At 33.3% G+C, this 24795-nt stretch overlaps 1 protein-coding gene across 3 annotated transcripts in view; it reads left to right on the top strand.

Annotated features, from left to right (window-relative positions):
* Positions 1–24795, top strand: part of EXOC4 (exocyst complex component 4) — a 931688-nt gene that overhangs the window by 410494 nt on the left and 496399 nt on the right. For all 3 annotated transcript variants that reach the window (XM_052001552.1, XM_052001551.1, XM_052001550.1), the window contains exon 10: positions 21340–21436. In XM_052001552.1, the coding sequence (XP_051857512.1) occupies positions 21340–21436 (97 nt within the window). The remainder of the gene's footprint in view (positions 1–21339; positions 21437–24795) is intronic.

The following is a 24795-nucleotide window of genomic DNA, read 5'->3' as shown; positions in this document are numbered from 1 at the left end:
AATGAGATAATGTTTATAAAACACTTTGCTAACCTTAAAGTACTATATAAATACTCTCATAGTCATTATCATCCTCATCACCGGACAAGTGGATGTTCATTCTCTATTAAAGGAAGGCTCTTCAAGGAAGATTCAGACTTAAAGGAAGATTTCTACTTTAGAATATTTGTCTAATGCAATGCAGTGAATCATTATTATATATCCTGCTATATAAGAATCATATACTACATACTAAAGTAGACTTAAGGTCGAAGTCAGACCCAGTTCCTAGTGACAACCTGACAGATCTCTAATGTATTCTATTTTCCAAAGCATTTTACATCTATCAGCTCATTTGAATCTCTCAATTGCCTAATAAGATGCTATAGGTATTATCATACTCATTTTACAGATAAGGGAACTGAATCCAAGGAAAGTTAAGTGTTTTGCCCTATTTACTCAACTAGTAAATGTCTAAGAAAAAGATTCAGATCTCAGTCTTCTAATTCCAGATCTATTACTCTTCATGCCATGATGCTTCTTGTGGGATTTATAGTTACTTAAAAGTAACTATAACACATGTCAAATGCTTTAGAGATGGACAAAACAAAGAACTTTTTAAGGGTCAAAGGATTAAAAGGCGTTATTGATTGAAAGAAAGAAGAATGATTCCATGAAGATTTTGCATCAGAGGTAGATTCAGCTGATAAGGAGGTGCTCTCATCTCATTTGGAGTACTGCGTAATTCTGGGCACCGTAATACAAGCAGGACAATGCCAATGGAGTGAGTATCCAGAGGAGGAATGACTTTGAATTATATGAGAATAGCTTGAAGGAACAGAACATGTTTAGCCTGGGGAAGAGAAGTCTCTGGGAGAATACAAATAATTGCCCTTCTTCCCTTCTTCCCCTCCCCCAGGCAATTGGGGTTAAGTAACTTGCCCAGGGTCACACTGCTTAGGAAGTGTTAAGTGTCTGAGGTCTGATTTGCACTCAGATCCTCCTGACTTCAGGGCTGGTGCTCTATCCATTGTACCACCTAGCTGCCCCTGCCTTCAAATATTTTAAAAGCTCTTGGGTACTAGATTGTTTTGTTTGACCCCAGAGGACAAAATCAGGAGCAATGAATATGAGACCAGCTTAGACCTGATGATTAAAAACAAGCAAAAAAAGTAAATGACAAAACAAACCAAAAAATACCCTTCCCAACCAGTAGAACAGCCAAAAAATGGAATGGACTACCCTCAAAACTAGAGGGTTCTCTTTCTTTGGAGATCTTCAGCAGAGGCTGGACCATCATTTTTCCAGTGATAAAGTTAAAGATGAAGATAATATTCATGATAGCTAGTATTTGTATGCCATTTCAAAAAGAAACCATAATCTAGGCCAACATGACCATAAATTTTAAATAACTGCAATATAATTGAATGACCTTTTACAATCAGGTAACAGTTTCAATGTTGTTCAACAGTCATGATCATTCATATTATAAATAGAGTATATAAAACTAGTGATGTAAATAATTAAGAAAACAATAATTTGTATATCTTTAGGATGTACTTCTCTTTTTGTGTGTGCATATCCTATGTATGATGGCCATACTTAAGAAATATTTTAACTTTAATAAAAATATTATTTTTTGATAGATGTACCAACTTAGCTAAATTTGGAAAGTTCCATCACCATAATGTCTGTAGATTGATGAAATCTGAGGCTGTAACAGCTCATAAAATAACTTCTTAGGACAAAATAGGGTTGCAATATGAATGGGTGGGAGGAATGTTTACATTGTTAAAATTAAGGATTTTTTTTAGTATTGAAATAAAATTATTAAGCATTTATTAAGCACCTACTGTGTTCTGAGCATTGTGCTAGGCACTGGTACTATAAAGACAAAAGTGAATTTGTCCCTTCTGTCAAAGAACTTATGATATATGTGGATAAAGATAAATGTTTATTAAATTTATACAAAATCATTTTACAGGTTGACTCTACCAGCTTAGATCATCAAGAAAGGCCTCTTATTTTATTCTTTACAAACAAGGTATAATGTGGTTCTTTATAAACTAATGATTTGCCAATAACATTTATTCTCAGCAAGACTCCATAGTGTTTCACTTAAACTTTATCTATTTTAAATTTATAATGATCTAGATGTTTATGTTTGTGGTTTGACAGCTAACATCCTAAGCAGTGGACCTTTTCTGCATAAAGATCACAGTTTACCAGATTTTCTAGTATGGAGAATTAAATTGCAGAGTTCTGGGGCAATGAAATAGTCTGTTAAAATGCCTTATCAAGTTACCTTGGGTTTTTCCATTTCTAGTTATTCTGCATGTGTTCATACTAAACAAGTCTTAAACATTTGTTAAATGCTTTACTTTGAGCTAAATGTTCTTATTTCTCCTGTTAAAATGTAAAACCATAGACAATAAAGATTGATTCTTTTGTATAACATTGTGCCCAGCACAGAGTAGGCATTAGGCACTAAATAAATCCTTGTTGATTGATTGATAAATGTTAGGATTAATCTAATTGAAGCATTTCACTTCATTATTTCTTACTTTAGGAAGCTCAGTCCTACATGTTTTCCTATACCTGGTGTAAAAGACCATTTAAAGCCTGAGTATTAAAACATGGCATTTCTTTAATAAAAATATATTTGTTAATCCCAGATAAAAGCAGTTAACAAGGGGGTAAAAGTAGTTTACAAAGGGATATAAACAGATAAAAGCAAACTGCAAGAATATTTTCTAATGGCTCAGGGTGAGTTTTCCACTTGATTTCCAAAACTGTCTTTTATATTCCTCATTCAAAGGACTCATAACTAGGGTCCATATCAATCCACCTGGAAGTAAAGTTGATGTAAACATCCTGAGGATTGTGCCATAGCAGTAGTATCAAACTCAAATAGATATGTCACCTCTCATCTGTCTACAAGATTCCCTGCAGTCAGTTTATTGACTTAGCTTTAAAATGTATGTTATCCATATTTTTTGCGTTTTTATTTTGTTAAATATATCACAGCTCTGCTTTAACTGTTCAGCCACACTTGGGAGTTTTTTGGTCTGTATATGTGTGTTAATGTTTCTACTCCATAACATCATGATTCATAATATCCTCAAATGATAGTGTGGAAATATAGTGATTAACTAAAGCTGTACTATTTCCACTAGTGTTCTGACCCACATCTGCTAATATATGAGATTGTACTGGCTACTGGAAACACTGAAATCCAAACAAGGCAAATTATATCATGAAAGTTGGGTCATCAAAATTAATTGTGTGTATGAGAGTCCATAAGTAGAAATTTCCTTTTGGTTTCAATCTACTGTTCTCTTGTCTTCAAATATTAGAAATTTTCAATGTTGGATACTGACTGAGAATATTGTACCACATTGATTATTATTTATTAATTAATTCCTTACATGTTTGCTGAGTTTATAATATATACCAGGGACTAAATGCTATGGAAAATATTAAGGAAGAGCATTGTATCTATGCCATCATAGAGTAGTTTTTAGCAGTTAAAACTATCTATCTGGATAATGTAATAATATAATGTAATATGTACACTATATATATAATGTAATATGATAGAAGTAATAATATACTAGAATCTCAGATAAGGAGAGAAATTACTTCTGATTGGGGAGAGTAGAGATTTGAGATTTATACCAGGTTTTGAAGGATAGACAGAAGGAATAATGTAAATGATGTTATGAAGATAGGAAAGTTATATTGCACTCAGGGAACTGTGAGTAGTTCACTTTGGATAGATTGTAATGTTTATGATAAATTAAACTAAAAAGGTAGTTTGGAGTTAATTTATCAAGGATATTAGACACGAGGTGAAGGAGTTAGGATTTTATCTGGTATCCACTGGTACTTTTTGAGCAGAAAAGTGTTAGCATTTGAAATAGATTAATCTGGATATCCTCTGCTTACATCTCATTTTGCTGCTTCATCCTGGCATAAAGACTCTGGGTTCTGAGGGCCATGCAAGCAGAGCTTTAGCTCTGGCAGATCCTTCCAAAACTATAAATAAAGACTTCAAAGAAGCCCCATGAAGTTCCTCTTGTGAGGAGCAGCCTGGATAAATTGGGAGAGGCTCATTTCCATGAGGCTGTAGGGTTTTGTGGTCTGAGTTGCTTTTGAATACCTGACTCTCATCACCTCTTGCTCAGATTATTCCAATGGCAGCCTTAAATTTGTGTCCTTGTCTCAAATCTCTCCTAATTCCACTCTGTCCTGCTTGCTTCTGCTAACGTGATTTTTGCACAGATTTGTCACTCCATATTCATTTATTACCTCTTATCTCTAGGGTTAGGGTTAAGAACAGTAAAGCCTCTTTATCTGAAACTAGAGTGAAAGCTCATTGGCTATTTTAATCATGAAAGATGAGCAAGCATCTGGGGGAGTGGGTGGGGGGGAAGGAGGGAAAAAATTGGAACAAAAGGTTTGGTAATTGTCAATGCTGTAAAATTACCCATGCATATAACTTGTAAATTAAAAGCTATTTAAAGAAAGAAAGAAAGAAAGAAAGAAAGAAAGAAAGAAAGAAGGAAGGAAGGAAGGAAGGAAGGAAGGAAGGAAGGAAGGAAGGAAGGAAGGAAGGAAGGAAGGAAGGAAGGAAGGAAGGAAGGAAGGAAGGAAGGAAGGAAGGAAGGAAGGAGGGAAGGAGGGAGGGAAGGAAGGAAGGAAGGAGGGAAGAAGGAAGGAAGGAAGGAAGGAAGGAGGAAGGGAGGGAGGAGGAAGGAAGGAAGGAAGGAAGGAAGGAAGGAAGGAAGGAAGGAAGGAAGGAAGGAAAGAAGGAAGGAAGGAAGGAAGGAAGATGAGCCAGCCCTGGCATTTCTTACATGGTGCAAAAAAAAAAAAAAAAAAAAAAAATACCAGTAATTCCTACTTCTAGTTAAAATAAAGGAAGAGCTATATGAAGAAAGACAAGATGCAGTGAAATTCTCCAATCAGATCTGCCTACAACTCAGTGCTGACATAACATTTATGTTTGGTTAGTAATGGGTGTCTCCTGATAATAACTTGCCAGTTGAGTGGTAGATTTATGGTGTGGATAAGCTTCTCTTTAAATCTTCTTTTAAATCCTTGAACCTTCTGGCTCTAACCTGCTTTCTAAGTGGACATTATTCCCCTCACAACCATACCAGACCTCTCTCTTCCTTTCAGATGCAACTCAGTCACCAGGTGCATCAAGCCTTTCTTAATCTGTCTACTGGCCTTCTTCTTCCAAACTACCTTAGGTTTAATTTCTTTGTATTTATTATCTTGATGTTTATTCAGTACATAAGTACATGACACCCCCCCCCCCCCCATCAGACTGTAAGGTCCTTGTGAACAATTCTTTGTACCTGTGTTCTAGTGCCTAGTACAGACACTGGCACATAGTAGGTGCTTAATAAGTTTTTACTGATTGATTTAATAGTGAAAGGGTTACCCACGAAATGTCTTAGAGGTGTAGAAGTGAAGAATCTGGCAGCTACCATGACAGATTAGATGGGAGAAAAGAATGAAAACAGACCAATTAGGAGACCTCATTACCTCTGAAGGAGGTCATATGAACTAGGGACATGACAAGGGAAAGGCGCCAAAGGAGTTCCGTCACTTTCCTGTCTTTGCTGAAATCTTCTCCCTATACCCCCTTCACATAAGACTGCTAATATGTCCCTTCTGTTCATCAGCACTTATTTAATTACTACAAATTTTTAAAGATGAAACTCAAATGTCACTTCTGCAAAGCCTTCTCTATTAAGAATGAACCTTTCTCTTTACATTTTGTACACTGTCTTTTTATTATGTACCTATCTTATTCTCTTAGTAGAGATCTAATTATTTTTATTTTTAGCCTTTCTCCAATACAGTACAAGCTTCTTGAGGGCAGGAATCATTTCTTATCATCTTTATATACAATGTAATATAGTTGGCATTTTAAAATCTTTCCTCAAATTTTTATTATTATTTGGATTGTTTGGAGTATAATTATTAGCCCAGGTTGTTACTGAGTAGGAAAATACCCATTCATGTAGTGGTAATTGCTAGAAGCAATTCTGAGTGATAATAATGCCATGTCTCATAACTGATGAGAAGATCCATTTTGGTTTTTTGTGGACAGAGAAAATATGCCCTTGCTTGAAATGACTAGGACATTTACTATTGCTAATTACAACTTAACAGTGACTTTGGGTTTGATGGTAAAGAAATTTAAAACCAACTGTGCCTCAGTATGCTTCCAATGAAGCATGAAATAATGCTGTTTCTTTTAGGGAGGCCAAAGATGATTACTTTTATCAGGAAGGTAAATGCTACCATGTTTTGCAAACACTATTTTGCTGTTCAGTTTGTTTGAATAGTATTCTATTTAACCTATTGTTTGTATTCATTTTTCTCTTGTTTTGAATTTTCTATTTCACTTTTGTTTTCTCCCCAGTTCTTAAAAATGAGTCTCTTCCAATATACAGAGTATTTATATTTAAACATGCCCCAGGATACGTAAAAGACAAAGCTAACTTTTACCAATTACATCTTTCTTCTGTGATCTAGTATATTTATGTACTAATCTTTTCTGGTACCTTGGGCTCCAATGTAGACCATTTCACAGGCGAAATAAGATTGATGGTCTCAATCTGTTTCCTGCTTGATGCTTATCCACATCATAAATCTACCACTCAACTGGCAAGTTATCATCAGGAGACACCCATTACTAGCCAAACATAAATGTTAGGTCAGCACTGAGGTGTAGGCAGATCTGATTGGAGAATTTCACTGCATCTTGTCTTTCTTCATATAGCTCTTCCTTTATTTTAACTAGAACTAGGAACAGTAAAACCTCCTCATTTGAAACGAGAGTGAAGAGAGAAAGCTCATTGGCTATTTTCAACATGAAAAATGAGCCAGCCCTGACATTTCTTATATAGTGCAAGGAAAAAAAAAATTCCAATAGTTTTTCAATTCTACATACTTGATATGCTGCTGCTGCCCTCATCTGTTAAATCTGATAGTACAAGCTGAATGGTCCACATTACTCTTACAGGATTAACTATATTGGAATATGGCCTTGATGTGGCCAATTTTTTTATTAAGCTTTTTATTTACAAGATATATGCATAGGTAATTTTTCAGCATTGGCAGTGCAAATCCTTTTGTTCCAACTTTTTCCCTCCTTTTCCTCCAACCCTTCCCCCAGATGGCAGGTTGATCAATACATGTTAAATATGTTGTTATAAGTTAAATACAATATATGTATACATGTCCAAACAGTTATTTTGCTGTATAAAAAGAGTCGGACTTTGAAATAGTGTACAATTAGCCTGTGAAGGAAATCAAAAACGCAGGCGGACAAAAATAGAGGGATTGGGAATTCTATGTAGTGGTTCATACTCATTTCCCAGAGTTCTCTTGCTGGGTGTAGCTGGTTCAGTTCATTGCTGCTCTATTGGAACTGATTTGGTTCATCTCATTGTTAAAGAGGGCCACATCCATCAGAATTGATCATCATATAATATTGTTGTTGAAGTATATAATGATCTCCTGGTCCTGCTCATTTCACTTAGTTCATGTAAGTCTTCCACTCCTTTCTGAAATCCTCTTGCTGGTCATTTCTTACAGAGCAATAATATTCCGTAATATCCAGTACCACATTTTATTCAGCCATTCTCCAATTGATGGACATCTACTCAGCTTCCAGTTTCTGGTCATTACAAACAGGGCTGCCACAAACATTCGTGCACATACAGGTCCCTTTCCCTTCTTTATGATCTCTTTGGGATATAAGCCCAGTAGTAACACTGCTGGATCAAAGGGTATGCACAGTTTGATAACTTTTTGAGCATAGTTCCAAATTGCTCTCCAGAATGGCTGGATATATTCACAATTCCACCAACAATGTATCAGTGTATATGGCCAATTTTTTTTTAAAATCACTTTTTGCTATTATGAGCTTCACGAACACCAACAAACATGAACATTCAAAGAAAGAAAAGATTGTGAAACTATGACTCTTACATACAACTTTTTTAAAGTATATAACTAATATATAAAGTATAAAATATAAAATATATAATAAATTCAACACATTAGTTCTAGAACTGTCTTCCTTGTCTTAATCTCCTTCTGAACTTCCTTCTGTTTTGTTCTGTTCATTAAAAAAAAAAAAAGTCTCATTAATTCATTAATGTCCTTTTCTTGGGGAGAGGGGATGTATTTTTAGCATGATTATCACTTTTCTTTCTCTCTCCCACACAAAAACATACCTCCCTTATAACCAATAATTATAGTGAAGCAAAAATAATATTGATGGAGCCAATTATTACTACTGTAAATGCCCCTTATTCTATTCACTGTATCTATGTCGGTGGAATTAAGTTGGCTTAAGTATGAAGAACAGTTTTAAAATTGGAAAAGAAATAGAACTAGATGCTACCTGAAATAGAATACAAATGGGGATAGGATTTGGATAATGGGGATAGAATGTTTTTAGATTGGTTTCATAGATACAAACATATACATATAATATATGTATATATACACATACATGTAACTGTCTATATGCATATACCTATAAAGACACACACACACACACACACATATATATATGTGTATATATATGTGTGTGTGTCTTTATAGACATCTGTGGACACAGAGAGAGAGAGTCAAAGTATATAACTCTGGTATGTTATTCAGCTGATGAGCTATCATCTTCTCCTGTGATTGCTTCTCTGGCAACCTGAGTCACTTCTAAATTATCTAGCTATACAGAATTGGAGCTTCACTAAGCAAGTGTGATTTCTTCCATTTGCTATAGTGTAATATATTTATAAATATTCTTTAGTGATGAGCACTGTACACATATCCCTTAGCTTCTGAATAATTTTTGAAGCTGTGATAATTTCATAGGGATTTATTGGCTCTTAGCAAGGACTATGATGGGTAGGGTCAACTTTAGTGCATGCAGATGTATGATAGGGGCCCCAGTCAATTCACATCGAAGCCTCTGAATCTTTAGTATCACTTTACTGGTTACTAAAAGGTACTTAATAGGTTTGAGATAATTAGGTCAAAGGAATCTATAAAGAATGAAAGGAAAGGAAGGAATCAATGCACTTTCCTTATATAGTATTAAAATAAAGTGAATTACAGGATAATGTCACTAAGCTAGGAACATTCCATAAAGATTATCAGTTAAAGTTCCTTTTTGCTTTATTGATCAACCATTTTCCAAATGTGTATCCAATGATTGTGATTCCTTTGGTAATTTAGTCATATCTCCTATTTTACTCTTCATAGAGCAAGCCATTTTAGATATATTTCATATGAATATATACATATAAAAAAAGTAGAACCATACATTTAATTAACAGAGCATGATATTTTAGACATATTACTTTTTTTTAATAACTTTGTATTGACAGAACCCATGCCAGGCTAATTTTTTACAGCATTATCCCTTGCACTCACGTCTGTTCAGATTTTTCCCCTCCCTCCCTCTATCCCCTCCCCCAGATGGCAAGCAGTCCTTTACATGTTAAATAGGTTACAGTATATCCTAGATACAATATATGTGTGCAGAACCAAACAGTTTTTTAGACATATTACACACATTATGAAACATGTCCAAAATAGCATGTTCTCCAATTTTTACATATACAGGCATATTTGTATGGAAATTCAGGATACTGATGTACCCATATTTGTTTTCTACTAAACGAAAATATCAGGTGAACATATTTTGTTGATTGTTTTTAGGATTTAAGATCTAAGGTTTTAACCATCATCCAGTTTAGCCTTTTTTTTTTTCACAAATTAGTACACTGAAGCTCACAATTGAAATGACTGTCCTAAGAGAAGCTATGAAGCAGAAGGATAGTTAACTTGTTTTTAGCTAGGAAGATCTGGTTTTGTGTTTTGTCTCTGAAACATGCTGGTTCTATGACCTTGGGTAAGCCATTTAACACTTTGGACTCTAGGCAAATCTCTAAAACAATAGGTTGAGAGAAGGTGTCTGTCTTCTTTTGTAGAAGGAAAGCCTTCATCTGCAAGTTCCATTTGCCAGTGAAATCTAGTTCCTATTCCTAGCTTTCCTTTAGTTCCTAGGAATAATTAATTTCATGTCTGATTTTGCTTTTTTTTCTCTCTCTATTCTTTTGTTTCTAAGAAGAAGATATCGACAAGTGACTAGTCTTCATCACCCTCAAAAGAGTGGGGAATGTACTTTCCTATTCTTGATAGAAGGATGGAGTACTTGTATAGTAGACTGTTGTCCTTGCTATCAGATGCAGTCATTTTGTTTGTATAATCTTGCAGAGATTTTTCTTTGTTATTGCATCCATTCAGTGGAAAAGTAAATAATGGGAAGCTATTCAAATGTTTTGTTTAAACATAAATAAAAGTTATCATTTAGAAAAATAAAAGAAGCAAACAGCTGAAAAACAAAAAAGAATAAATAAGATTATATTCTGTCCCAACTAAACAAAAACTGCACACCAAAAACTAAAAATAAACACTACTTTACAATCAAGTATTTAACAATTCAATTATATTAAATCTTTCCTTGTCTCTTTTATAAAAGAATGCCATCATCATTTCTTCTTTGAATGTTTTCTTTAGTTGCCCTCTCCCAAAGGTGCTTCTAATACCAACATCCTGAAATTTTAGTGCTCCTGGCCTTTTTAAAAGAAAATTGACATAAGTATAGAAATATATATAAGGGTAGTAACTGTTAATCAAGTCACTCAGCTCCATTTCAAGTTAATAGTAAGATCCCTTGTTACCTTAATCACCTATGGGTCAGAAATCCTTGGAACTAGAATGATAGGTAATTAATAAAATATCCAAGTGGTTGACAGGCAGCATTATTCCAGAAATTGAACTGAGTATGGTGTTCCAGTAAAATCCCTGAAAAGGAACTGCTTGGGAGGCATTGGGGAGGAAAGGTGGGACCAATGCTTTGATCTTGACTTAGTATTCCTTTTTCCTTCCCCTCCCTTTAACTAGAGGAAGAACTTTAGGATAAATGCCTCTGCAAATGTACTATAAGAATAACTAAAAAAGGAATTTAGACCTTCTCTAATCCATGTTTTACAATTACATAAGGAAACTCTGGTCAAGAGAAATGTTGAGATCACAGAAATAATTAATTACTGAGACCAATCCTGTTTTTGCTCTATCCTTGATAGGATTCATGAAGGAAAGGCAGTGAAAATCTAAGAAGGGGGAAATGCTGAGCAAGGTTAAAGATTGAGTCTTGGAGGAAGAGGGAATATATATATATAGTGTTTAGTATTAGTATTAACTGATCTAAAGATCAGCTACATTAGGAGTCAAATAGACATTTTTTTGTATTCTGGGCTTAGACTCCAAGAACCACTTATATTATTGATTACAAGGAAGAAATACTTCCTGACTTCCAAAAAAAACCAGTTTTAAAAGACACAGTTTATTTATAAATTGGGAGCTGTATTGATTTTTTTAATGTAAATTATAGCCATCTTTTTGAACCATCATATAGTATATGGTTATCAGAAACATTTGGCTACATTAACTTTATAATTCTCAAATTTGTGAGCAACATTACAGATTATATTTAATATCTATTTTTGTTGTCTTCTTGTAATAGCAAAATTGTGATTTCACGAAAATATGAAAGTTTGCAAGATGCATTTGCTTCTCAAATGTGGTGGAAGTCACCCTTTGGAAGAGTGTCTTCTGCCAATAATATATACCAGTATCAATCATATATGACTCTTTTTCGGTGTTTTCTGAATGGATAAAGTGGAATATATTCAGTGTGTATCATGGAGTTCTGAAATTTAAATGCCTGAGGTTTGAAAATGCCCTTTAGAAACAAGACATTGGAATGAAAGAACGGTCAAGTTCACCATAGTTCTTCTCCCTTACTTAGTAGGCAAGGGGAAATCACTATAATAAGTCTTAGGATTATACCCCCAGTTATCAGTAGAGCCAGAATGTAACTCTAGGTATCCTGACTTTCAACACAGCACTCTTTTCACTATTCCCAGCTACTTGATAGTCTAGTAAGTGGAACATTGGGCTAAAAGCATACATAGTAATTAATATTAATATATTATTATATTATTTTATATATTAATATTAACAGCTGACAAAGTACATAGTGCTTTCAGGTTTGCAAAGCATTTTGCATAAACCAACTCATTAAAACCTTACAAGATTTTTATGGAATGGGGAGTGAGTTGATATTCTAGTCATTATTATTCTTTTTATAGAAGAGGAAGCTAAGGCTCAGAGATAATGGGAAGATAATCTTGCCCAAAGTCTCATAGTGACTCAGCATCATGATCTACATCTACATCTACATCCAGATATTACTGCCTCACAAGTCCAACCATTTCTTTGTATGCCAAAATTGTTTCTCCAAAGTTCTTCCCTAGAGTTATTACCAGTTAATGAGTTAGTGTATTCTTTGTTCAGAATACTGTGTGTATATTTTCTATATTCTTCTAAGATACTACCTTCATTAACTCACTAGAAGTCCATCACCACTAAATCCTATACTTTGCCTTTTGCTTTCACATTTTTAACACCTCCCTAAGTAATTAGTGATTAGAAGTAATTAAAACTTTGAGAGTAAACTCTTGTTTCCATTTCTTTTATAAGTGTAAGCTCTACACTCACATAATGTTGCCAAACAGATAAGATGATGTGTTTTATTCATTGCTGTAAAGTTAGTGGGAGACAGAGATGATAATCATTAGTGCTAGGTGACTTCATGTAACAAGAATAGCATCCTTTTTCTTAATTTGAACCTGCATTTCTTAGTTCATGCTTCAGTTATTCATGCTTCAATTACTTCCTTCATAAGTCAGTTAGTGACTCAGTCTATTGGAAATTGCAGAGTCTTTTGTTAATAAGAATTGGATGAGAACCATTTGATGACCTGTTTCTCCTCTTTAGACTTCTTTCTCAAATGTAAATTCAGTTATATATATATATATATGAATTTAATTATTTTTAGATTATTTCGGGAGTAAACTTTATAAAGCCTATTTTTAGGAAAACTTTTAGTTGGTCTGAATAGTTATCAAATTATTTTAAATTTAATATTTTTATAAACATCTTGCATATTTGTATAAAACACAATGTTGCAAAGCAGGAAATTGAAGAAAATGTCAAATATTACTGTAATATGTCTTGAACATTTCTCAGGCTAATGAATTTGAGGACAATATATAATTACTAACATAACCCTCATTCCCCTAATGTTAACTAATCAACATCTTGTACATCCATCTCACTAAAAATTTTTCTCTTTTTTTCTCTTTACATATTTGTCAATAATATTTATCTCAAAGATTTTCTGGTACTTGTAGTTAATTGACTTTCTACTTATTAATGACTTAAAAAGACTTACAATATATGGACACATTTTATCTCAGATAAGAAGTGTGGGATAGTGGACAGAAATCCTGCCCAGCATCAAGAAGACCTGTGTATAATTCCTGTTCAGTTCTATTATATACTGTACTTGTAACCCTGGGCAAGTCAATTGATTTCCCGATGTTCTATATAACTCTTCAAGACCAAAGTGCAAAAAAATTGCTGATCTGTATTCTGATGAAATCAGATTCAGATCTACTACCACAACAAACTACTCATAGCATATATTTGTCAAATACATATTAATCAAGGTAAGAGACAGACTTAATAGCAGTAGCATATTTCTAATTTTTAACAACCAGCTCTGAGAAAAAATATATGCACAACACAAGTTTGAGTTTTATCTGAATTATTGGCATGTTCTCCATCACTTTCTTAAGTCCAGAAAATCAACATAATAATACATCAATCTCTAATTTGGATGATTTGCCCCTTTCTGAAGTGTATATGCTACCCTGAAAATTTAACAGTGAGCTCTCATAAAATGAATCAAAACTAACTGTATTATGCCTGTGCTTAGTATCACCAGCATCATTGTCTCTTTTGAATAATGATTGATTTTAATTTTATAGATGTCAGAAAATTGATTCTTTCAAAAAATTTATTGTCATTTACCCTTAGAAATATAAGAAAATACAGAGTAATGCAAAGAACTAAAGGACCTCTTCTTTATATAGTATGCCTTTCCTAAGTAGCTCATATTGATCTTAGAAGTACCTAGTAAGCCTTGATTTCACTTCTGAGTCCCTTGAGTCATCCTGTCATGTTCTCATTTTTTGAAACAAATACTATAATTGGATGCAGTTTCCACCCATCTTTCTGCTATATGTATTTCACACATCACACTATTGTCAATTTTTCAACTATCTTATCATTCAAAATTTTCTTTGGTGTTTATCATCAGAGTTGCCCATCACCTAGGTATTCTGACAGAGAAGATTAAGCTATAAACATAATAAATAAGGGACAGGAAGAATCTATTTTTTTCTCTCTGCACTTTTTGAGATTGAATTGTATGGTACTTGAGAATGTCCATGACAGAAACCTACAGGTACTGGATTAGTGAAAGTTCAAGAAGAGAGGCAAGCTTGTGTTTTTAGTCTAAATATTGAATTTTTATGCCTTTGAATTACACCATCTTTCCTGATATATATATATATATATATATATATATATAATTTGTTGTTTACTGACCTATTATATATTCTATATTTCTCCATGATTCTAGCATATAGTTAATAGTCTTTCATGCCTTCCATTCTGCTTATATCATCCTCAGAGACTTCAGTATATATATTGATAATCCTTCTGTCACCCTATCATTGCAATTTTTGAACCCCTCTATTCTCAACCTTCATCTATTTCTCATTGGATTCTCTGAGGTATAAGATTGTTATAGGGCTTGAAAACCCTCAGGAATCATTGGATTCTTTGAGACGTAAGACTTGAAAACTCTCAGGAATCATTGGATTCTCTGAGACATAAGACTTGAAAGCCCTCAGGAATCATTGGATTTTCTGAAAAATGATAAGACTCTTACAGGACTTCAAAATCTGCTGGAATTATTGGATTCCCTAACACATAAAAAGACTTTTGCAGGACTTTTAAAAACTTGGGGGGATCATTGGATTCCCTGACATGTGAAGCAATGGACAATACATTGGTTTTGGACTATCTCTTAGCTGCTGAAGAAGGCGTATATATGACTGCTGTTTACATACTCTCCTTCTAGGACTTCTGGCAATCTTTTACAACACAATGTTGATTTATATTGTTTGTTATACCGTTACTTGTGTGTACAATTCATGTTTGTTACACCACATCAAGCCTGCACTAGTTGTGGGGAGAGTCATCACTAATAGCCTCTGGGTTATTGCTATGTGCTTGTGTAATACATCCCATGCTGATAGGTTTGTGCATAATAAGACCCTTCAGCCCAGAAATCCGCTAGCAACCCCCACTTCCCTTTGGTGCTTTTCATCTGCCTTCCTGAGAAGTCAGGAGGGTTGTGATCACCTCCTTTTTGGTGCTTTCACCTCCTTTCCTGAGAAGTCAGGGAGGGTGTGATCACTTCCCCTTAGGGGCTCTGACCTCCCTGAGGAGTCAGGGATGGTATGACCACTTGTGTTCTAAAACAAAAGAAAGCAGGAGATGTAATGGGCTGAGGCTTAAGTTGATGCACTGAGGTCCCAAGCACGTGAGGCTAAATAGTAATTGGACCACACTCTATTAATATATAAGCTTGGAGAAAGAATGGCCCCCGTCCACTCTTTGTACAAGTCCTGATGTGTTGTATAGGAAATGACATTTTTGGTGAGTGGAGGCAGGGGAGTGGAAAGGGAAGCGGAAAGATAGACTGCTGGCTAGCGTCTTGACACAGCTGCTCGCTTTGCTGTTGCAATCCTTCTTCATCTCTACTGAGAATAAAGATTGAAGATTTTTCCCTTAACCTGAATTCCTGACTCCGACTGATTTTAAATATGCAGTCATCACATATTTCTGCAATATCTAGTTCACTTACCCAAGTGGGTGGTCATAACAGCACTGGCCAACACTTGAAATTTTAAAATCCTATAAGATTCTCTTCTTCTTCCCAATTCCTTACTTTTTTTCTCCTTCCTTCCTTTTTCTCATTCCTCATTATGCTTTCATTGTTCTGGCTTTGATTTCTTTCCTAGTGAATCCTATTCCTTCAGCTACTTCATTCAATATGCCTTTATTTCCACCTTGCAGTCCTTCACTTCAGTCCATTGTTTCTGTTTTTGAACTGTCAAATATTTGTGGAGGAAATCACAAAATTTTGATCTTTGGCACAAGATTCATTATGAACTTAAATTATTCTAATCTCACCTGTCCTATGACAACTTCTTGGCAATCCTTTAATTACTTTTGGCTCTTGATTACACCATAGTAGCTGTTCCAGTCTTCTGAAGGCTTTTATTCCCTTTTCTAAGCAACTGACTTCATCTGTTTTACCTAGAATATTGAAATTGTTGTGAACTCTCTATTCCTTACTCTTATTAATGCCTTCTGCTCTTTTCTTCTTTTAGTATCAGAATAAAAGGCTTTCCTCTTTGTTAAATCCAAAACATCTATTCATACTCAAAGGCCTGTCACCTCAGTCTTTTCTATAATCTCACTTCCTTTCTCTTCAGTGGCTTATTTCTTCTATCCTTTCTTTTGGATCCTTTTCCTCACACTATAAACATTCTCAAGTCATATCTTAAAAAGACCTATTCCTGATACCATTATCAAGTTATTAAACTATTTTTCTTCTTTCTTTTATTGCCATATTCCTTATAAAAGTAGCTGGTGCTAAATGAGCAGAACCAGAAGATCATTATTCATAGTAATAACAAATTTATATGAAGATCAATTCTAATGGATATGACTCTTTCCAACAATGATACAGTAACAGTAAGATTTTGTGATGATCAACTGTTATGGGACAGAACTCTGAAACAAGGAGTCTTACAAGATGCTAATTCATTGGAACTGATGAGATAATGATTATCTAGTTTAGCCTGGTGCTAAATAGTTAAGATTGATTTAATCTTACGACAAATAATAGTTTCCTAGTAAGATAATGATTGGTTTAGAAGCAGTATAAAGCATATAAACTGGGAGTCTCAGCGAGAGTCAGGGCAGAGAAGATAAGAGGACTGGAGGCAGAAACAGATTCATTCCATCATCTCTCTTTGTGGTGGCTGGAGGCTGAAGCACAAGCCCTTGGACTCGGACTCACTTCATCTCACACCACACCTGCATTTTCTCCACCAAAACCAATTCCCCTCTGAAGGCCATGAGAAAGATAGCTGAGCACCAGGTAAAGGAGACAATAAAAGATTTTTGGATTCTAACTCCTGGCTATTCTTGTGGTGATTAATCTGCTGAAAAGAAGGCTGCTCCAAGACCTCCAGGAAAACCCACTTCAAAATTTACAATCAACAATGAAAAGCTTGGTTCTTCTCAGTGGTTCTTTGATCCAAGGCAATCCCAATAAACTTTGGATAGAAAACTCCATCTGCAGACAAAGAGAACTATGGAGAGTGAATGTAAATCAACACATGCTATGTCCACTTTTTTTTCCTGTTTTTTTTTTTCTCTCCTGGTTTTTCCGTTTTGTTCTGATTTTTCTCTCCCAACACGATTCATAAAGAAATGTGTATTTAAAAAGGCAATATACATGTATAACCAGAAAAATAAAACAGTTAATTAAAAAAACAAATACATGCAAAGAGTTTTCAACATTAACTTTTGCAAAACCTTGTAATTTTTCTCCTTCTGCCCCTACCTCCTCCCTTAATCAGCAAAAAAAAAAAACAGTATAGGCTAAACATGTGCAATTCTTCTAAACAGATTGAAAAGGAGAAAAAACGAGAAAGGAAAAAACAAGTAAATAACAACAAAAAAAAATGAAATACTATGCTTTGAACCACATTTGGTCTTCATATTTCTTTATCTGGATGCAGATGCCTCTGTCTTGAATCACCTTGTTGTTGAAAAAACTAAATCCATCCCAGTTGATCATGATATAATCTTGTTGTTTCTATGTAGCATGTTCTCATGGTTCCATTCACTTCATTCAGCATCAGGCTTTTAAAAATCAGCCTGCTCATCATTTCTGATAGAACAGTAATATTCCATTATATTTATATATTATAACTTATTCAATCATTTCTCCAAATGAAGGGCATATACTCAGTTTCCTGTTCCTTGCTACTACAAAAAGGACTGCCACAAACATTTTTGCACATATGGGTCCTTTCCCCTTTTTTATGATTTCCTTTGGATACAGGCCCAGTAGAGACACACTGCTGGATTAAAGGGTATGCACAATTTAGTTGCACTTTGAACATAGTTCTAAATTGCCCTCCAGAATGATTGGATCATTTCACAATTTCACTAATAATATATTGGTGCCCCAGTTTTCTGTTTTCTTTCTATTGTTGGCTGCATTGGTTTGTTTATACAAAAACTTTTTAAATTTATTATAATCAAAATTATCCATTTTGTATTACATAATGTTCTCTAGTTCTTCTTTGGCCATAAATTCACCCTTCTTCACAGATCTGAAAGGTAGACTAATAACCCTTTTCTCCTAATTTACTTTTAGTATCAGCCTTTATGAATAAATCATGAACCCATTTTGACCTTCTCTTGGTATAAGGTGTTGGGTGTGGTCAGTGCCTAGTTTCTGCCATTCTATTTCCCAGTTTTTCTAGCAATTTTTGTCAAATAGTGAGTTGTTATTCCAAAACTTGGAATCTTTAGGTTTATCAGACACTAGTTAATATAATTGTTGCTTATTGTGTCTTGTGAATCTAACTTATTGAATTGAATACTAAACCACTACTTAGCAAGTACCAAATGGCTTTGATGACTATTGCTCTATAATATAGTTTTAAGTCTGGTACAGCTAGCAAATCTTCCTTTGCATTTTTTTTCATTAATTCTCTTGAAATTCTTGGCCTTTTGTTGTTCCAGATGAATTTGGGTTTTTTTTTTCCCTCTAGCTCTAAAATAATTTCTTAGAATTGTTTTTATTATATTAACTTGATTTACCCATGAGCACTTGCTAAAATTTAAACTTCTTGAAGGAAGAGTAGTCTTTCAATGATTAGACAGGTGATCTGAGAGAGTTGGTCAGGTAGGGAATGAATGGAAGGTGGGTAGAAGCAGTGTATTTTTAGGGAAAAAAAAAACAAAGGAGAATTTATGGGATTGTTCAGGAGCTCATTAGGAGACTAATTTGCCATTTTTGAGGTGTGGCTGGACTCATTTATTGAACAAAACTGTCCTACAGAAATTTTTTTTGTTTTTTTCCTAGTTATATATGTGCATTAATTTTTTAATACACATATCTTTTTGAATCATGTTGGGAGAGAAAAATCAAAACAGAAGGGAAAAACCACAAGAGAAAAAAAAACAGCAAAAAAAGAAAAAATGAATATAGCATGTGTTGGTTTACATTCAATCTCCAAAGAAAATTTTTGTATTAAACTAATATATTAATTTGGCAGGGTTATATTATGTTGATAAAGAATGACTTATGCTTATTTTGGAATAGATTTCTTCCTTTTATATATTACTATTTAGTAATTCAAAATAAGCTAGCATTCTTTCAAAGTTGTATGGGTTATTGAGTCTGATGAAACAAAAAATGGTTGTGTTTCTTAGGATTGGCAGTGAAGAATGGGAATAGAAAGGAAGGGCAACATGATTGATTGACTAGGAAAATAGACATGTTTATTGTTTTTTTTTTTTTTTTTTTAAGGTCCTATGACCTTTTTTTTCTTTTTGCATTTATTCTATATGTTCCCCTTAGTGTGGGTTTTATTGTTGTTTTTAAATAAGAAAAGTAGTTCAGAGTTTATATTTTATTCTGTTTTCTATTTATACATTTATACACATTCTATATGTATACAGAATATACATATTCTAGTCTCTTAGCCAAAAACTAAGAAACAAAGCAAAAAACAAAAACAAAAAACAACCTAAACAGTGCTCTAATTAGTTGATAGAAATACTATGGTAAATATCTGTCCATATTCCAAAATAGTTTGGACACAGAATGGTTTGGATTTAAAAGTTTCCAAATTCTGGCCTGAGATTTAAAATGAGCTATTTTAGAAAATTTGGAAGCAAAAATAGTTTTAACATTAGAAAATTGTCAAATGTTACAAGTTTTTTGACATATAATTTTATATTTAATTGTCTTGTTGGAGATAGATACCTGTCGTATAAGGATGCTCTCTCATATGGCATATATTTTTTAACCATTCATGATATTTAGAACTATATAGAGCTTAATTTAGTGTTGGAGACAGTTTTTTGATCAATCTTATATTTTTTGCATTGACTTATGAGTCTTGAAATTATATACAAATACATATTAGTTTCAGTGTGTCTCCTCTGTCATTGATAAGTATAATTTATTTTTATTTTTTAAGCATATCTTTAAAAATTGTGTCTGGCACTATTGGAAAAAATATATTGCAATGATGCAAATGATGCACATGATGAGTGTATGTTTATGTTTCAAAATTTAAAGTGAACTAATGATAATTAAGGTACAGATTGGCATTCCTTTGATGCCCTTATTTTAAGAAGTAGGGTCAAATTCTTGAATTAATAGCATTATGTTAGTTGGAATTATATCTGAGAATTGGAATGAATTTTCAGGAGCATCAGGCTCACCTTTATTTTGTAAGGATTCCCAAAGAAATTTAGAGACTTGTGTAAATGATGTGTTCAATTCACTTTGCTAGTTAATAGGAAAGCCAGTTCCGGATTTATGTTCTTTTAATTCCTAATTCCTTGCTTTAGCTCTATTGTGACTGCTCCAATGGTTTAGTGGTTGAAGGGAATTCTCTATTCTGAGGAAGGAAACTTTGGCTTAAATTAACTTCAGATGCTTACTATGTGTGAGATCTTGATAAAATTATTTCACTTCCTTGTGCCTCAAGTTTTTTTATATGTAAAATGAGAAGTCTGGACCTCATGGCCTTCAAATCTATGATCCCATAATCCAGTTTGCCTAAAAGTTACATGTAGGTTATTGGCTAACTAATTTACTGATATCTTGGTGACCATAATTGTACATCACTTTAAATTCTGAAACACATACACCCATCATTTGCAAATGTTATATTTTTTTCCAATAGTGCTTTTGCTTTGCTTGGCATATGGTTTGGTCAGAATATTTAACCTACCTGTTGCTGAAATGACTCACCAGTAAAATAAATATAGTCTTAGAACCTTACCATATGTGGTAGCTTATGAGACATAACTGATTAAAAATGATTATTTAATAAACATCATTTTATTATCTATTTTTTAGAGAGTGCTACTCACTATTAGTATACACCAACCTCTATGATTTTGTTTTATAAGTCACAGTTAGGTAAATTTTTTTTTAAATCTTTTATAAAGGAGGACCTGATGACAACTTAATTGAAGGTGGAGGAACAAAATTTGTCTGCAAACCTGGAGCCCGAAACATAACTGTCATATTCCATCCATTACTCAGGTAAGGTTGCACGTGTGATTCATTTTTTTTTTTAATTATTTCTGCCAGTGTGTTGAGGGCCAACAGTGTTTTTCAGTTTTCTACATGATTTGAAATACATTGGTTCCATTCTCTCCAGAGTCTTTCTATCAATTAGTTCATTGGTAAGAAGTTAATCAACCAAGTATATCCTCAGGTCTTAGAAGGACAAGTTCCTAAGTGTTTGATTTATTTTCATTTCTGAGATAATGAATGCCTATTTTATATTGTGGAAATCCTTTGTGAATCAGTAGGTTTTTTAACAAATATGATTGTCTCTCCACTCTGGAAAAAAATAAAAAGCTAGGATATAAAGTCTTATTATAGTTTCTTAATTATACGGAATAATATTTTCTTTTCCTGTTAAAAGAAATCTTAAACCTGAAATATTTATTGATACAGATATAGAAGATAATATTCTTTATTTTCTCATGAATTGGAAGATATGAGTGTTGTATATTTTTAGAATAGAACTCAAATGTAATCACACTAGTTAACTTCTTTTAGAGTCTATTTAGTTACCTTTTCATTAATTCTTTTGGGTCATTCAGATACTATTTCTAAGTGTCTAGAGTAACATTTTAATTAACACTACTCTTAATTTAACCCAGGCATGATTGTTATCACTTCATAATATAAGTATTTTACTTACTATCATCATTACCAACCCTCTTCTCTCTGTATTAAATGGAATTTATTAAAGATATTTTCTGAGAACTATTCTGCTTGGCTAGAAATTAGACTTCTTCATGAATAGCTACAGTCTTCACGAGTAGCATCTTCAAGTCAAGAAAGCTCATGTTCACATTCTATTCTGACACTTATTAATTGTGTGATCCTGCCCAGGTCAATCACCTAAGTGCTCCAAGACATCTTCCTAGAAACTTATAATTTGAATATTTATATTTATGATCTGTCTTCATGAAGGAAGTTCTCTATCCTGAGAAAATCCTCAATAAAGTACATATAGACATATGTATGAAACCAAGACCTTAATAGATATATCTTTGGAAAGGCTAATTGATAAAGGGCTTTTGAACACAATTGTCATTGCTGACTTGTAACCTTAAACAGCTCTGGTTTAAATAACCATGATAGTAGAAAACAAATGGCTTTGGCAATTAGTTTATCATCCTCTGTTTCCCAATTACATTGATCTCTTTTAGCTTAGTGCTGCTAATTGTTAAAAAGGGCAAAAAAAAAAAAAAAAAGCTTTGATTATTATAGCCATTTCTTAACTGAAATTTAACTCTACAGTTAACCAAAAATATATAGAGTTCTCCTACTTGTGTGCCTTAACTATATATATTTTGTTACTTATTTATTGTTGTAACAATAACTACTAGCCTTTAGTAAAGGCCTTTTCCAAACTTTATGGGTATTTTCTAAGACTGAAATGAAAGATTCATAGAGAATCATAAAGTTAAGATGTGACCTCAGATCATCAAGACCAACCAGTACTTGAAGAGGAATACCCTTAGTAGCATCTCAGATAAGGGATCAAACAGTTTTATGTCTCAAAACTTCCACTATAAAGTTTTCTTCCCATTGCTTTCCAAGACAGGCTTACTTCTGGGTCAGTTCCACTTATTCCATTATGTGAAAATGTATCTCTCTTTATCTATTCCCTTTTGTTACTAGCTCTATTTGGCATCTTCATTAATAATGATTCTTTCTTTCTATATGTTGTTTAGAATACTGATGCCTTGTGGGGCACAAAACATCTTGATAGTAATTTTGTCTTGTCTTACTTATGCAGTTATACAAGAAAATTGTTCTGTATATTGTGATATGTCACTAGATAGCGTTTCTGCTGATTACTAAGTTTTAAGGCTCATTATGTCTCCCACTGATTTTACTTGCTTATTTGATGTCTTCTACCTTATAGTGTTATAATTTATTATTGATTAGTACTGGGAAAAATGTACTTGTAGCACTTACTAAATTGTTTATCATTCATTTTCTGTGTAATGTTTAATGTAAAGCCAGAATATGTGCATTACAAGGTAAGTTAATTCTTTGATAAAAAGGTGCCATGTATGGACTACAAATTAGTTCATGTTGCACATATCTTCTCTAAATGTAAACTTTGTAGACTGTAATTGGATATTCACAAAAAAGCTTTTGAAGCTTAAAATGACTGAAATGTTATAATTGTAAATATAAGACCATTTTAAGTCTTAGGAGCTGTATTTCTCTTTTTATATTTTATTATGAGTTTCATATTAATAGCATTTACAGAATAATGGTTATCTTTCTGATAAAAAAAAGTTTTCATTTAATATAGTATTCCATCTTTTAGCTTTAACATTGCTCTTTTTGATCGTATTTGCTTTTAGGTAGATATGTGTACTATCTTAAGAGTAGTTTAAATTTTCATGGAATTCCCTAAAGTCATCATAGACATGGTCACAGTTTTTATAGCTTGCCAATTGAAAATGAGACTCTTTGTGATCTTATTCAGTTCTTCTTACTTGATAAATTTTATCTTTTGAATTTTTCTGAGGTATTTTAAGCAATATTTTCTTTGACTCAAGGATCTATTTGACCATTTGTGGACACAAATGTAAACATTGATGTAGAACTCAGCAATTGTATGTTACTAAGATGCTTTATTAGAGCATCTTAGATTTTTCTCAGTGTCTCTCTTGCTTTATTTTTTTCCTCTGCTTATCATCATACTTCTGTCCCTATTCTTTGGTCCCCCAACAAAAGCAAGTCTTTGTACCTCTTAGGAGAATGTAATGAAACTCCTTTATCTATTCATCTTACTCTAGTTGTTAAATGTTTAGCTGCTTATAGCTAGTACCTCAAATTCTCCCTAATGAGCCAATCTTTATCTTTCTCATTAATTTTACATGGCATTTTAAAGAAATTTACTTATTAAAATGTAAATAATCATTACAAACATTTAAACAGAAAAGATTTGCTATCCTTATGGCTAATCTTTTAGCAAATCAAAAAAATTTTTCCTGTGGAAGGACACACTTTTTGATGTGTTATTTTAAAAAAAGTCTTTATTTTGAGTTTGCTATTGTTCTTGGTAAAGTGTTCCAGATCTCTGCCTTCTTTCCTTAAACTCTACACACATCATTTTGATCTAATTTTTTAACCAAAAAATATTAAGCCTTATAAATTTCTCAAAGTTGATTTTGAATTTCTTTGGCTAAAATAGTTTTCTATTTTAAAAAATGTTATAATGACAACTTAGCTAGGACTCACATATCTCAAAAAGCTGTCTTTTAAACAAAATGTGTACCAAGTCAACAGCAGTTACATTTGATCAGCCTCTCCTCTTTTTACCACAGATCTAGGGAAATAGCATATTATTTACTAGCTAT

The sequence above is a fragment of the Antechinus flavipes genome, chromosome 5, assembly GCF_016432865.1.
Source record: "Antechinus flavipes isolate AdamAnt ecotype Samford, QLD, Australia chromosome 5, AdamAnt_v2, whole genome shotgun sequence".
NCBI classification, from domain to species: Eukaryota; Metazoa; Chordata; class Mammalia; order Dasyuromorphia; family Dasyuridae; genus Antechinus; species Antechinus flavipes.
Note: the sequence above shows the minus strand (reverse complement) of the source record. Positions and strands in the feature narration are given on the sequence as shown.